The 16,741-nt window shown below is 27.7% G+C and overlaps 1 protein-coding gene and 1 long non-coding RNA gene across 2 annotated transcripts; one reads left to right on the top strand and one right to left on the bottom strand.

Annotated features, from left to right (window-relative positions):
- The first annotated feature begins 1,715 nt into the window (after positions 1–1,715).
- Positions 1,716–4,628, top strand: LOC130808050 (receptor-like protein 43). Its single transcript, XM_057673487.1, has 2 exons — positions 1,716–2,699; positions 3,308–4,628. The coding sequence occupies exons 1-2, from the start codon at positions 1,787–1,789 to the stop codon at positions 4,543–4,545; spliced, it is 2,151 nt and encodes a 716-aa protein (XP_057529470.1). The 5' UTR covers positions 1,716–1,786; the 3' UTR covers positions 4,546–4,628.
- Positions 4,629–14,007: 9,379 nt separating this feature from the next.
- On the bottom strand, positions 14,008–16,741 carry LOC130808049 (uncharacterized). The gene is made up of 3 exons (XR_009040691.1): positions 16,474–16,741; positions 16,089–16,150; positions 14,008–15,305 (listed from the first exon to the last, which is right to left on the bottom strand). It is a non-coding gene; the product is annotated as an uncharacterized LOC130808049 (long non-coding RNA).

Genomic DNA, 16,741 nt, shown 5'->3' with positions numbered 1-16,741 from the left:
ATCTACTCTTGCAATTAAAACAACTCTCATGTGAAAAGATATAATAAAGTATATAACATATCCTAAATATACAATCTAAAGCTTTGTTTTTAGACTGTTTCCTTCCAAATGAAGGAAATTGATAATGTCAAAATTTGCATTCTCCAACCAACTTAGTTCATATCCACATAATTAATTTCTTTAAATAATTATATATTTTCGTTGTCTCTCTGAATTAATAACATATGACTTAAAAAACACTCAAATCTTTAAATTATATAATGCTTTCTCATAAGATGGAGAGAGTATCTCTCCATAAGCATAAGCGTGACAAAGGTTTCAAAGGGGCATGGATCCATTTGACTGATACAGGTCAAAGTCTTGTCTATAAAGACAAAGTTGTACCTTGAGGCCTTAATAGCTTATGCTCCATTAATTAATGCCATGGTTGACTTGGCGTTTTAGTAGACTTGTACTACTAAATATCTACTTCTTCAGTTCTGAAATACTTGTTACATTACGGTTTTTAATACTATTAATCGTTCAAGCTTATTTTATCTATTTAATTAATATGTAAGAAGAAATATAGTCAAGTGAGATCTTGTTTGAATCGTCTAACGCATACTTTCATAATATTAACTTTTTATAATTTTTAGATTTTCATATTTCAATATATAAATGATCGAAATAACACACTGAATCGCATAAAAGTTATATATGTAATATGTTATAAGAAAAATTATTACTTTTAGAAATAAATTGAAAGGGACGGAGAAAGTATGTAGCTTCAATTGTTTTGAATAAGTGTACTATATTATCTATTTTTTATTAATTTTCATTACCACCGAATAAAACATGAAAATAGATTTATCAAACGTCTCCCAATTATGACTTCGTTCTTTGATCATCATTCTCATTTTTTTGAAGAGATCATCATTCCCACTTAATCAAACTTAATTCTTGATATATATTTTTTTTATCAAGAATTTATTAGATTCATTTTAAATTCATATTATTTAATAAAAATAATTAAAGTTTGATACAATTTAGTTTAAATTAGTAAAAATCAGCTTATGTCGTAAAAATAAGTTGTTATAAGTTAAAATTTTATTTTGAGTTAAAAAAAAGTTTTAATTCAATCAAAATTAGTAATTTTGAATAAGAAAAAGAATAAAAATCAATAAGAACAAATTTCATTGATAAGGAAAAATCAGTATAATGTAATACATTTTGATTAAAAACAATTAAGTTCAATTCAATCTAAATAATACATTTTGATTAAAAACATCATATGACCTTAACATATAATTCAATTTACTTTTTAAATATATGAAATTATTTGCTATAATTGAATACAATAGATACATATTTAAGGATACATTAAAGTAGTATCCTAAGTTGCTTTCAAAAAGAACTACATAGCATTGTGTAGGAAAATTTAGATGATAAAATAGTGAATTGATTTATTTGGAGAGGAAGATAAGTGAATATGTAAAATGACTATTCTTATTCATTGCTCAAAATTAATTACATCAATGTATATTTATAGTGATGAGTTTAGTTACAAGTTTACTAAAAATATCTTAAATATTTTTATTTTTTTAATTATTTTTTCTATAAACTTCTATTATATTATCTTAGATACTTTTAATTTTAAAAATTCTTTAGATATTTTTTATATTTAATTAAAATTCTAGATTTTTCTAGATTATTTTAATACATTATAAATAGCCTTTCATTTTCCTCTCATCATGTATCTCAATTCTAGTATTCTACCCATCAAAGTAAAAGAAACAAAAATAACAAAATGCGAATTCTTGTTTTCTTCTTGTTTATTCACTGTCTGAATATTAGCTTCATCAATGGCGGAATATTATCAGAACAAGAAGCATTATTAGCTATTAAATCTGCCATTAAAGATGATCCTTATAAAAGTCTATCATCTTGGAAAAACACTACTCACCATTGCAATTGGTTGTTTGTCACTTGCTCTTCGTCTTCTTACTCTCCCACTGTCATTTCCCTGGACATGACCAACTTACATCTCAATGGTACTCTTTCTCCTCAAATCGGTTTTCTTACAAACCTGCAAAAGCTATCTCTCCAAGATAACAATTTTTATGGGTATGTCCCGTCTTCTCTTTCTCTCCTTACAAAACTCCAATATCTCGACATAGAATTAAACCAATTTAGTGGCCCACTCCCTTTATTTGTTAATATGTCGGAGCTTCGGTGCCTTTCCCTTAGTTGGAACTACTTTTCTGGTGAGATACCAAATTCTTTTTCTTTTCTTACAAATTTGATTCATTTGGATTTATCAAATAATCAATTACATGGTGAGATACCAAATTCTTTTTCTCTTCTTATAAACATGACGTTCTTAATTCTTTGTCAAAACAACTTACAAGGTTTCATACCAGAGTTTATTGGAGATTTATCTAAGTTAGAAGAACTTCAATTTTCGAGAAATAACTTTACAGGGAGTATTCCACAAAAGTTGGGGACGAATGGGATATTGAGTTACCTAGATGTTTCTTCAAATAAGCTTAGTGGTCCAATCCCTGAGAGTTTAGGGAGTTGTAAGTCACTTTTTGTTCTAGATTTGTCACATAATCAACTCACGGGTCAGTTACCTGTCAACATTGGAAAGCTTACGAGTCTTAATTATTTGTTGGTTGCCAACAATAACTTGATTGGAAAAATCACACCACAGATTACAGGTACACTAATCTTTAGCAATGCCTATCTAAATTGCATCTTCCAAAATAGTTCGCCATTGCATACATTGAGACTTCCAACTGTTATAAAAATATTTCTTGTATTATTAAGGTTTTTTATATTTGCTTTTTTTTTTTATATAACATTGATTAATGTAACCAATTAAAATATATGAAACAAGTTCTATCGAATTATCTTTAATGTATTTCTTTGATTTTTGATATTTGTATTTTGTATACATTAATAAAGATTATAAAAAAAATATATCAATTATCTCACATCTAATATGCCAACATTGGAAGCATCACAGCACAGTTTACTGAGTGGAATTATCCTAACGTGATTACAATTACACTAAGTTTATAGTTATCATTTTATTTTTTTAAAACAAGATATTCCATAAAGTTGAGTGGAATTATCCTAACGTGATTACATGTACTCTAAACTAATTTCTATCTTTTTTAAGAAGTCATGTGGTCAAAATTTTTTTTTTCTTTTCAAAAAAGATTAAATTTCTTGGAAGAATATTCTTTTACTATGATGTATTTATACATTATTATATGAAGCTACAACTTTCTCTAAATTCTTTCATATTTGTCATGCATTCCAGGATACAATGTCACGAATTTTAAAAACTCTTCTATCTGCAACTTGGTTAATCTTCAAATCCTTGATTTATCTTATAACAAGTTTAATGGAGAAGTTCCTCATTGCTTGGGCAATACTAGTACTCAATTAGCTGTATTGAATCTTCAATCAAATAATTTCAAGGGCATCATTCCATCAGCATTTTCTACTTGTGATTCATTGGAATATGTAGATTTCACTGACAATCAGTTAGAAGGAGCTATACCAAGGACTTTGTCAAAATGTAGAAACTTGAAAGTCCTAAATTTGAGGAACAACAAATTAAAAGATGTATTCCCCTATTGGTTAGGTAGCCTTCCGTATCTAGAGGTTCTCAGCCTACCCTTTAATAAATTTCATGGTGATATAACTAACAATGTATCAAAGATTGCAACATCTCCTTTTTCAAGTCTACAAATTCTCGACCTTTCAAACAATAATTTCTGTGGTAAGTTGCCATTCATGTACATCGAACAATTTCGCTCCATGATGGATATCAACATGTCTACTATAGGAAGTCCAAGGTACTTAGAAAATGGATTTGGTGTTTATTATACGTATACGTACTCCATCAAGATTATAGTAAAGGGGGTGGAATTGGATTATAAGAAGATAATTACTTCTATGTCAACATTTGATATGTCTAATAATCACTTTAAAGGAGAGATTCCAAATTCTATAGGGATGTTGCGAGCACTTCGAAATCTTAATCTCTCGCATAACTTACTTACCGGAAACATCCCTCCATCCATCGGGAACTTATCATTGTTGGATGGTTTAGACCTATCATCAAATAGGCTTATCGGTGAAATCCCTCAAGAACTTGTTAGTTTAACATTTCTCGAGGTTTTTAATGTTTCATATAATCAACTGGAAGGGCCTATACCCCATGGTAACAATTTTGATACCTTCTCATCTGATTCGTACAAGGGAAATCTTGAGTTGTGTGGAGCAACATTACTTGAATGCAAAAACAATATTGTTGTGCAATCTTTGAACAATGATAATGTGGAAGAAAAAACAGAATTATCGATGTGGGAAGTTGTAGTGATTGGATTTGGAAGTGGAACAATAGTTGGTTTGGCTTGGGGGTACTACATATTGTTAGTGGGGAAGCCGATTTGGCTTTTTGAATTGTTGAGCAAGATGGAACGGGCTTTACTTGATTTTCATGACCACCATTTCAGTAGAAGAAGTAGAACAAGAATAACAAAGAACTAAAAGTGATCATCTATCTGAGAAACATTTCATTTGTACTAAGAAGTAGAGTATGATGGAATGGGCCTTTTTGGGCTTTACTTGAATTTGTAGCATTTCGTTTTTCTTTTCACTGTACTTTATTCATAATTATATTTTGTGATAATAACATTTCTTTTCCATAAAAAAATATAAATGTGTGCCAAATGGGTGAATGTGATAATCTATCTAAGAAAGAAACATTTCATTTCATGAGATGTCAATAAAGCATAAAATGTAATGTTTTCCATTGCATTGTTAAATTAGTTGATTTCGTTTTTCCAAGTTTGATCAATAAACTAATTTTCAGCTTTTACTATATTTATAATAACACAACCCCGACCGTGGGTGTAAGCGAGGAGTGCTGCCGCCTAGGGCCCAATCTTGAAAAGGGCCAATAACTTAAGTCACCATTAAATTTAATCGTCATTTTCAAGTTGGGAAAAGAAAATAAAATGTTAGATTATTATTTTCCTACTTTTCTCTCACTCTCATTTAATCTTTCCTTTTTTCCAATTAATCGTACATTAATTTTAATAAAATGATTAAAAATTTTCCAAAACATCACAATTTTCAACTGTTAAAAGTAATTGTAGTCTTTACCCAGAAATAGTCACACAACGCCATGGATAAATAACACACTTTTTTTTTCTTCTTTAGAGTTTGCCATTTTATTTCTCGTTTCACTATTCATCTAAAAATTTTAATAATCCAAATTCAAGAAAAAGATTAAGCAACCTAAGAACCATAACATTTTTTCTTGTTATTTGTGCCTTTATTTTCTTGTTGATTAAGAGAAAGAATTTCTCCATTCTTCTTTACTTGTACCATTTTTTTCACACTTTTTAATATACGAATTCAATCGTTAATATCACTATTTATGCTATCAAAATATTATGGAAACTAAAAATTAATAAACATTGAATCGAAATAATTCAAATATAAAAGTGAGTTTGCTTAATAAATAGTGCCGAAATATTTTCGTTTCATACTACATGTTTTTCTTGTCTTGTTTTGTCAATTGGAATGGGTTTTTGAGTGCTTAATTTAGAGGGTTGATTTGATGGGTTAGAAAGGGATTTCTTAATGGAAGATATTTTATTCATTCTAATTTTGGTGGGACATCTAAAAGAAATTGGCATGACTTTTTATACAGAATTGATTTTAGCTTATGAATTTGTTTAACTTATTTTTTTTTTTTGATAAAGGTGAATTTGACAAACATTTAGATATTCCTTTTTTTCTTGAATTTAACTTATAAATTTTTGGAAGTATTTTTACTGTGTAGTCTCTTTTTAATTATTGATGTTAAGTAGTGATAATAAGAATGAATTCTTGTATTAAGTTTTATAAAATGTGCTATTTTATTTTCAATTTTTGATTGCCAAGTCGTAATACCATCTTGTAAAAGTCATGGTTATAGTCATCAGTCTAGTGTCCCGCACAAAGTTACGGTCCGAGGGGAGAAGTAGCGGACATATCATACCCATTCCTTGTATAATCTATTTAAATTATAGAATATAATTAATATTTGTATACTTATAATTATCTATTTTTTTTATAGTGTATTATAAACTATTCTACGTCCTACGAAATTAATCTAAAGTATATATTTTTTGCAAATCAAGAAAAGGGAGGAATAATGATGAAAAAAAAATACTCCCTTCATCCCACTTATTTAACATTATTTGCTATCTCACTCATTTTAAATCATTTCTGTTCTTGGACAATGGTCCGAAACTTTTTTTTTATCTCTTCCATACATGTTAAGTCTCATTTATTAATTTCTTTCACACAATTTTTTTTTCTTTAATTAATATAAAATATCCACATTTTTTTAAAATAATCAATTTCTCTTTGCCACTAATTTAAAGGGACGGAATAGTATACTTTCAACGGAAGTGAAAAAAATATGACTATTATTAATTTGTTATAATTATATTGATTATAAAATTTTAACGTGTAAATTTCAACTTGATAAAGATAATACATTATTATATCATTGTTTAAAAATCATTATACTCCTATATCTTAATAATAATAATAATAATAATAATAATAATAATAATAATAATAATAATAATAATAATAATAATAATAATAACAGTGCATTAAACGGATTTCTATATTAGTACTAGATAATATACTTGCTCAAAACATTTGAAGGCTAAAGATACATATTACTAAATATTACTCAATATGGAGAAAAATATTTAAACGAAATTGTGTATGAAAATGCTCAAATCATTATTTCCTTCATTTGGGAACAAAATAGTTGTCTAGAAGATTAAGTTCATGATTGTATCTTTAGAGATATGATATAAATTTTATTACATTTTTTTTGCACGACAGCTATTTAGATTACCAGAATGCTAATATTCTATTTGAAACCATGATAATCAACACGAGAGTACCGTTGATAATCGAAAAAACTTAAAACTACCATTGATAAAAGTGTAAAAACTTAGAATTACTAATAATAGTTTCTCTATTTTATCTTATTAAGATAAGATTTTGATTTCAAAGATGCCAAAATGACAACATTCAAGGTGGAAGGAAGACTTTCAAAGTTATCACCAATGTACGATACTCGTTTTGCCCAAGTCTTTCAATAAGCAAAGAATTAAATGTACAAAGTTTTGGTCCCCCAACTCAACCCCACCTCTTCTGTATTGAAAATGACTTAATTTACAGTCAAACAAGTAAAAATAACAAAATAATAATCATTAACTAATTTGTATTTTAACTATTTTTTATTATTAAGGGAAATTTTATGATCAATTAAAAAATTTTATTATATTTTTTTGCACGACAGCTATTTAGATTACAAGAGTAAATGTAGTAATAACACATATCATTTTCAAAACTAATGCTAATATTCTATTAGAAATAAAGGGCAGATGAAATTTGAACCAATGACTTTATGTTACATTGGCGTTGACGCCAAATATAATATAGAGTAACCAAATCAACAAAACTTTAATATATATATATATATATATATATATATATATATATATATATATATATATATATATATATATATATATATATATATATATATATATATATATATTCTATAACATATTCACGTGTCAAGAAACTAACTCGATCAAAGAAATAAATTAAGATTTTAGCTTAGGTTTATGAATGTGTTGCCTAGTAAGCCTGGTTTGATCGCCCTGTTAAACAGGCAGATACAAATAATATTTGTTAAAATTTTAAAATTATGACGTGTAAAATCCCAACATTAATATTAACGATGGAGTAGCAGCATTAAAATAATTGAGGATAAGCCCACCCATCCATTAGTTTTAATAGAAATATATTTTTAAAATTTAAGGTTGTGGATGTTCTCAAATAATATTTTAGACGCAATTTAAATCATCTCGTCTTCTTTTGTCTTATATGCAACTCTATATAAATTAGTTGTCATATAATTCATAGCACACTAAACTAATAAGATAACATGTATTATTTGTTATATTTTTCATGTAATATTGTAAAACTACAACTTGTATGTAAACTTGTATGTACCGCTTACCCACGGCTCCCACCCCTAAAAAAGGTGTGTGGTGACAAAAAAAATAAACCTATTAAAATATATCGACTTTGCAATTTTAAGCCTACTGGCAAATTTTCAGTTAAATATAATTCATTATCTAGCTAGCCCTCAATTTATTTTTTAATATTTAAAATATTTATTCACTCCATAAAAATTATCAAAATAAGTACACTTTACCAAAATATTTAAAGCTTTGATTTACAAGTCTACTAAAACCTAAGTCAACCATATTACTAAAATTTTAAACAACTTTAATGGATCATCATCCACGTTAGATTTTTTCAATTAAACACGATCTATTAAACCCAACATACCCTTTATTTAATTATTTATTATTTAAATTTTTTTATTCACCCCACAAATTTATTAAAATAAGTAAACTTACCCAAAAGATTTTAAGCTTCATATTACAAGTCCACTAAAATTACCCAACTCAGCTTCATATTAGAAAACTTTTGGGATATGACTTGAATTAAACACCATTACTCCCCTATTTTTTTCTCTCTTGTTTCCTGAACTAAACACTGGATCCCCCATGATGCAAAATTAAAAAGACACAGATGCACTTGGTATGTGGCATATATATATATATATATATATATATATATATATATATATATATATATATATATATATATATATATATATATATATATATATATATATATATATACATATATATATATATATATATATATATATATATATATATATATATATATATATACATATATATATATATATACATATATATATATATATATACATATATATATATATACATACATATATATATATATACATATATATATATATATATATATATATATATATATATATATATATATATATATATATATATATATATATATATATATATATATATATATATATAAATTAAGCCTAACAATAGTCCTATATATATTTACTTTGCTTAATTATTGCTAACATTATTCCAATCAAATATTTACATACGATTTATTTCTTAATAATATTTCTTCCCGTCAGTAAATTATAGAACCCTTTAACCAGTTCAATTCACAGGTGAGATTAGCCATTGAGCGATATTCAACATCAGTGGCCAAGTGTGAAATTGTAATATGTAGTGTTTGAGAATAAGTATTTCATTTTAAAATATGAATTTCAATTATAAAATCATAAATTTCCTAGACAAAATTTTGGATTATCTTGTTAACTTAACCTGGTGAGGGAAAAATTTTGTTATTGAGAAAGTCAATGACAACTAGAACCACAAAGATCTCTGATCAATATAAATTAGGCTTATTCAAATTTATAGATAAAAGTAAATAACGTAAAATTATTTTTTAATTTTTTTTGATATGTTGTATTGTTTGAGGAAAAAATCCACCATGCAAGGCGATTTAATTGTTGGAAGATTCGTCAATTGTGCCACTGATTGGCTTTTGTTTTAAAACATTGGTTTTTTACTTGAAAGTTGACTCATTACGTCAAAAAAATTCAATTTAGATTATACGATTTACAAACGGAATTCTATTGAATTTTCTACAAAAATTTTGGTATTTAAAATTATTGTAAATTCTATTTTTAATGTAAAATCTTATATTTTAAACTCTAATAGTTAAATATCTTGATAGATGTTTAGTGGATATTTTAGGAGCCCTTAGCGAAAAATGAAATATGAACGCATGTTTCACTTTTCAAAAATATCATTGATAGAGTGTTAATTTTTTTATTGTTTAGATAAGACAATACTTTGCGTATCTAACTCAATCATAGTTAGAGCTGTTCAAAAGTGACACGACTCGAAACCGAAAGTTAACCGACCCGAAAATATGTTTCTTTTTTAGGTTTTATCGAACCGACATTATCCGAAACGAAGTTGCGCCCGAACCGATTTACGACCGAAAATCGTAAAATCGAACCGAACTGCGACCGATTTTTATAACCGGCATATAACCGTTAACTGAGATTACCCGAACCTAATAGTGACCGACCCGAGTCATACCCGACCCGAATCATGCTCAAAATCAAACTTTATCAGGCTAAAACCGACTTAACCCGAACGAACTTTTAACAGAAATGCTGTAAACTTGAACCAATTTTGAACATAGAGATATGATCGACTCATTTTCAATCATCTTATTAGTTAATCTAATAAAGTAATAGAAATTTTAATAAATTAAATTTTATACATACATGGTTTCCTATATTTAGAGTTAATAATCAATGGTCAATGTTTATTTAACTATTATTAATCAAATTAGATGAAAAATGAAAAAACTTTGATTTTAATTTATAGTCAAACAAGTAACATTAACAAAGTAATAATCACTAACTAATTTGCATTTTAACTATTTTGCCTTAACTAAGGGGAATCTTATCATCAATTAAAAAATGTCTAACAACTTAATCTGATATTGACTCGATCTATAGTAATTAGTAGTAGTAATTTGTAGCCGAATTCTATTGGAAAATATTACCCGAACCCGATCTGTACCCGGTAAAACCGATCCAATTATTAACAGATGACAGCCTAGGAAGCACGGACACGCCCCTGGACCTGCGTGTCGGACACGGACACGCGACGGACACGCGAAAATCCGTGTCCGACACTCCAAATGAAGTGTCCAATATTTTAATATTTTTTCGGACACGTGGACACGGCAAGGACACGCGACGGACACGGAAGGGACACGTGCCCCACGTTTTTCCCACTGTTGAACCCGATTATTCGCTGATGGGTTCCATTTTTCAGCGGATCTTGCTGTGTCCGTCGAGAAATGAGACCCGACTCCACTTTCTATGTATAAGGATCCGTTAAGTGATCCGATTAAGGGGTGGCGGAGGAGGAGGGAACAATTCCCATTGAGAAGAAATTGGATCAAAAGAGGAAAAACAAATTGGGGTAAGAATTTGTTGAGGGTTTGAAGAAGATGAGTGGGTTAAGTTATCGGGAGTAAGGATAGTGTAAATGGAGTAAAATGGAGGATAAATTGGGGAGTAGATGAAATTCCGTCATGGATGAGAAACAGAGTAAATGATTGTAGGAGAGATTTTGGAGAGGATTAAATGAGAAATATGATCTGGGAGACCTAGTATTAATTGTTGTTGTTTATCATCTTGTTGGTTTTGTTGTTGTTCATAATGGTGGGGGCTTCCATGGTAGGAGAGCTTTAAGCTTTTTCTGGACATGGAGATTTATAAAGTAATGTTTGATTTGAGAAATTTGTTTGGGAGGTTTTAAAGGAAAGTTCAATTAGGGGAGGAAGGAAGGAGGAGGATACCTGTGGTTGAGGGTACATTCATAACAATCTTAAATTTACCTATTTATTTGGTTTTCTTTGATTTGGTTTGTATGACAATTTTTAAATACTCGTGTTGTTTATTTGGTACTTATTTGCATTTTATGTGAGTTTTATGTTTATAAAGTGTTTATTTACATATATCAAATGAAAGATTGTAAAATTATCTTTAATTTGATATATTTATTATATTACCATTTTCGTGTCCCCGTGTCCGCCATTTTTAAGTTGGCGTTTTCCTGTACCCGTGTCGTGTCCGTGTCTGTGTTCGTGTCCGTTTTAGTGCAACTTAGATGACAGCCCGAGACCAATTGAATACTCGACAAGAACTTCAACCGACACAAAACCGATGCTAACCGAATAGCTCAAATAACTGATCTTCAACCAAACCGTGACTAACCAACCTGACCCGAGTGTGACCCGTCATAACACGCATCCGAAAAATAACCGATCCAAAATACAACTGAACCGAATGACACCCGTCTGAAACCGACCCTATCACCCGAATGAACACCTCTAATCATAGTATTTACTAAAAGATTTGGAAAATGACACATGTCATAGTTCAAGACAAACTGCCAAATGTAATAATATTTGTCAAATGTAATAATATTAGTGGACTTAATTTGCTTACATGTAATTCACTTAATTCCTCTCTTAAAATAACTTAATTCTTAAAATAGAATATTTGCCTATATTATAGAGAATCATTAATTAATTTATTTATGAGATGGTTTTTCCAATTATATTATTATTATTATTATTATTAGTTAAAAGAATAAATTATTATTTATTTAATTTTTTAATTAAGATAAAAAAATTTAACTATATTATAACTTAATTCCTCTCTCTTAAAATAACTTAATTACTTTTTTTTTGTTAAAATAACTTAATTACTAAAATAGAAGATTTGCATAAATTATAGAGAATCATTAATTAATTAATTTATGAGATGGAATTTTCAATTATTTTATTATTATTATTTATATAAATAAATAATTGATAAGTATTTTTAGTAAGGCCATAATTGATTGCATAAAAATTTATTTTCCTCAATAAATTTAAACTAAATAAGATAAGTATTAAAACATTTTATTACGTTAATTCTTTATACCAAAATTAATTAAAAATTTTAAGAAAATAATTATTTCAAAAAAAAATTTTATACGTAAGAAAAGAAACTATTTTTAAAAAATATATTTATTTAAATTATTATGTTATTTGAATTAGTTCAAAATTAAAAAATAATCATACATTATACCAAAAAAACATGGAAAATTCTAAATGTCACAACTAAAGAGAGTTTGCGAAATGTAACTCATTTATTGGCTAAATAAAAATGACATGGCATTTAATTTTGGCCAATATCTCTACCATTAAAATATTTTTAATTAGCATTTATTTTATAGTTAAATTGAGTATATTAGAGAATATAAGATAGGAAAATTTGTTTCGAAAAAGACAACCTTTTGGCCATCTACAAATAATGGGCCACTGTTTTATTTATTCTTTAAAAATCCAACCTTTTGCTCATTTTTTGTAAAGAAAGAGTTTCCAGGTAATGCTTACCTACTGTAATAGGTTAACCCTAGTAATTTAAAAAAGTAAAAGAAATTGATATCTTAACCTAATAAACTCTTCACTTTCCCTGAAAATCTTAATTCGATGTCTATCTCAGTTTTTTTTTTCTCTCTCTCTCTCTCTTTGTCTCTACTCTTTCAGTTCGTTGAAGCTGCAAATGAGTAGGTGTGGTTCTTCTTCTTGTGGACGCAGTGCAAACTCAGTTAATGTTAAGATGTTATCACAAATTGAAGGCGAAATTGGGAACTGTTCGTAGAGGACCAAACATAAGAGATAATTTATATTCTTGCCCAAATTGGCCATTAAGATGACAAATTTTCCGTCTTTATCCCTTTACCATTAATATTCTGTGAGAATTCAAATTCGTGGAAGGAGGGAACTTGGGTTTATAAATTTTTCACTTTCACTTTCATTTTCACCTTTATTTTTTCACTTACACCTTCAATCTTCAATCTCTTGCACTTATTCTTCAACTTTCAATCTTCTTCAACCTTCAATCTTCAACCATCAATCTTCAACCTTCAACCTTCAACATTTATTCAACCGACATTATCTATTTTCAGTTAGTTTTCTTACACTTTTTAGTTTTTTTTGATAGTTCATATTTTGTTGTTATTTGATGATAGTGTATATGTAGATTTGATTTTCGGTTTGTATGTTTTTGATAGTAAATATCAGTTTGTGCATCATCCATTTTTTTTGTTCATTTTTGATAATTTTTAATTTGTATGTTGCTATACGTGTTGCAATTTTTAATGTTGATAGATTTTGTTAATTTTTCTATTTATATGTTGATTTTTGTTAATTATTTTGTTTATATGTAGATTTTTCTGTTAGTTCACATTGTTGTATGTTGTTGTTGGTAGATTTTTTTTGTTAATTCTTGATAGTTATTTTTCATTTTTTTTATTTTTTTTATTTCAGATTTTTTTGATTTATCTGTCCAAATGTTTAATTTCAGATTTTTTTTTTATTTTTGAATTTTTTTGTGTTTGTTTATTGGTAATTAGCTATTAGTTTTTTTAATTATTTGTTAAACAATGAATTTTTTGCTAATATCAATTTTTAATTTCATGGTGGATGTTGCGGTGCATCTCGTAATTCCAAGGATCTCGTAACACACGTGCTCCAGGCGGCTCGTGCAGGTCTCGTATGCAGCGGGGTGGTGGAAATGGTAGTGGTAATTAGTAGATGATTTAGAATGTTGTATATTTTATTCAAAAATAATTTATTTGTAAATTTAGCATTTTAAACCTTTTGTATTATATTTGTTATTATTTTCTATATTAATATAATTAGTTTATTGTTTACATAATTTTTTTTGTCGTATATATTTTTTTTGTTATTTTAGTTTTATGTAATTTTATATATTTATTGTTATTTTAATTAAAATCTAAATTATAAATTATAAACTCTTAATTCTTACTCCCTCCAATCCATTTGAGTTGTCCTATTTAGTTTTGGCACACTATCAAATGCACTTATTCAATTCTAAATATCTTTAATTGTGCATAGTTAAAAATTATAAAAATTTGATATTAATAAAATTTATAATGAGAAGAATCAAACAAGATCCCACATGACTATATTTTGACGTCTAGATTAAGAATAAAATACAAGTTAAGAGTCATCGATGAATAGTGTCAAAAAACTAAATGGGACAACTCAAATGAATCAGAAGGACTATTAATTAATATTAAAATACTAATAATAATAAAATAATATTTATAATAATAAAATAATAATAATAATATTGAAATATAATAGGAAGTTCAAGATATAAAATGGTGACGACATTAGCTTTCTTACGCAAACAATTGAGACAGGATCACTACTTGAAATACTGATGGCGATTACAAAAATGGCTATGGGTTCTTCCTGTCTCCATCCTGTCGCCATATGGGTGACAGCGATAGGATGGAGACGGGAAGGACCCGTAGCCATCTGGTGTTTTTTTTTGTAGTGGTTGTAAGAAAGTGTTAATTTTGTTTTTATGTTGTTTTCAAGAATGGTGATTGAGTCCTTCTTTGAGTGGGATGAAGAATTCAAATTTCCATAAAATTCAGATGTTATGTTTGGAAAATTGGTAGAGCTAGAGGCACAGTGTGGTATGTTGGATGAGAAGATGAGGTATCAATTGAAACCTAATGTCTAAGCAAAAATCGAACAATTATCAGTTGAATAATAAGGTATCAATTGCGAATTTAAAATTAAAAACTTACTTGTGTTGTGATGTTTTTCTCGAAATCTCCTTTGCAATACCGAAGAAAGGGAAGTTGCCCAAAAATTTTGCTTAAACCTCCATCACAAGAATTCTGAAGGTTAGATTATTTTTGGTTAAAGAAGGTAATTCCATGTGTGAAGAAGAAGATAGTAACTTTTATTCTTTGAAATAAAGTCTAACTGACAGCCATGACTTGGTTGGTATAGGAATTTAATGATTTTACCGGTGACCAGTAAAATAGCTCTTTTCTTTGCAAAATTGAGCAAAAGGTTGGATTTTTAAAGAATAAATGAAACATTGGCCTTTTATTTGCAGATGGCCAAAATGTTGGCCTTATAGAAATATTTTTTCTATAATATATTGCATAATATATTGTTGACTATTTTTAAAATTATAGAGTTAATTTATACATAGAACTATCAAAATTGAGTGTTTCTACTGCATAATATCTCTCACTTTATTTTTTTATATCATATGTTTATATATGTCGATGCTAAAAAAAGTGTGCTTTGCACGAGTTTCTACACTAGTTAATCACTAAAATACAATAAATTAACAATCTATACTTGACTACCTAGATTCAATGATTTTGTCGGAAAAAGAAAATATCAAAAAAAAAAACTGAGTAACTATTAACCCAAAAATAATTGAAAAACACTACACTACTATGTCGTCATTTATATTACCTTTGTTCAGAAACACGTCCTACTAATAGTGACATGTTGTATCATATTGTGTGGGAAAATTAAATTAGGACCTTATTTAGTTTTGGTATTATTTATTTATTTAATTTTTATTTATTAAAAATTAAAAATAGAGTTAAAGTTTAATAAATACGAGATATAGCCAATATATATCAAATAATGAAACATACTAATTCCATCGCATCAGGTTTCAGTCAGAGAAGTCTATCGGCTTCAAACACCAAGTTATATCCTACACAATTCAATATGGGGTTAGAAACAAAATTTCTACTAATACCGAGTGCAAAATACACATATTTTAGGATTAAATGATTTCTCAATGTAAACAGAAGTTATACTTGTCCTTTGCCATAGATTTTAATTGAAAAATTATATCCAATGTAAAGACTTTCTCCATCCACACTTTTATGTAAAGATGTGAACGTTTGTTTATTGTTACAAACATATTTGGAAACTTCGAAACCAATCCACCAAAACATGTGATCATGTCGCACAACATTCATATTAGAATATATGGAAGAAAAACTCAAACCAAAATCAATTCTGCAAGATTACCTTTAGTAGGATGATCCCTATTTGATGAAGCATGCCTTGCCTTCAAGTTCTTTTGTCTGTTCTTGAACACAAAGTAACTCATTTAGCGATGTCGGGGTTTAAGGCTATTTGTATTATTTGTACCTTTTGAAAACCAAAGATTATTTGTATAGTTTGTTTCAAAGAAATGATACAAATAATATTTTTTAATAATAGTAATTATGCAAATAATTTATTTGTTATTTTATTTTTTAATGCTATAGATCAAATAAAATAATAAAGGAAATCC

This window comes from Amaranthus tricolor, chromosome 3 (assembly GCF_026212465.1).
Source record: "Amaranthus tricolor cultivar Red isolate AtriRed21 chromosome 3, ASM2621246v1, whole genome shotgun sequence".
Taxonomy (NCBI): domain Eukaryota; kingdom Viridiplantae; phylum Streptophyta; class Magnoliopsida; order Caryophyllales; family Amaranthaceae; genus Amaranthus; species Amaranthus tricolor.
The sequence above is the reverse complement of the archived record's forward strand: the minus strand, read 5'-3'. Positions and strand labels throughout refer to the sequence as shown.

Excerpts from the sequence above, each read along its gene's own strand:
- LOC130808050 (XM_057673487.1), top strand. The coding sequence starts at position 1,787 with ATGCGAATTCTTGTTTTCTTCTTGTTTATTCACTGTCTGAATATTAGC. Across the intron at positions 2,700-3,307 it reads AATCACACCACAGATTACAG|GATACAATGTCACGAATTTT; the intron begins GTACACTAATCT and ends CATGCATTCCAG.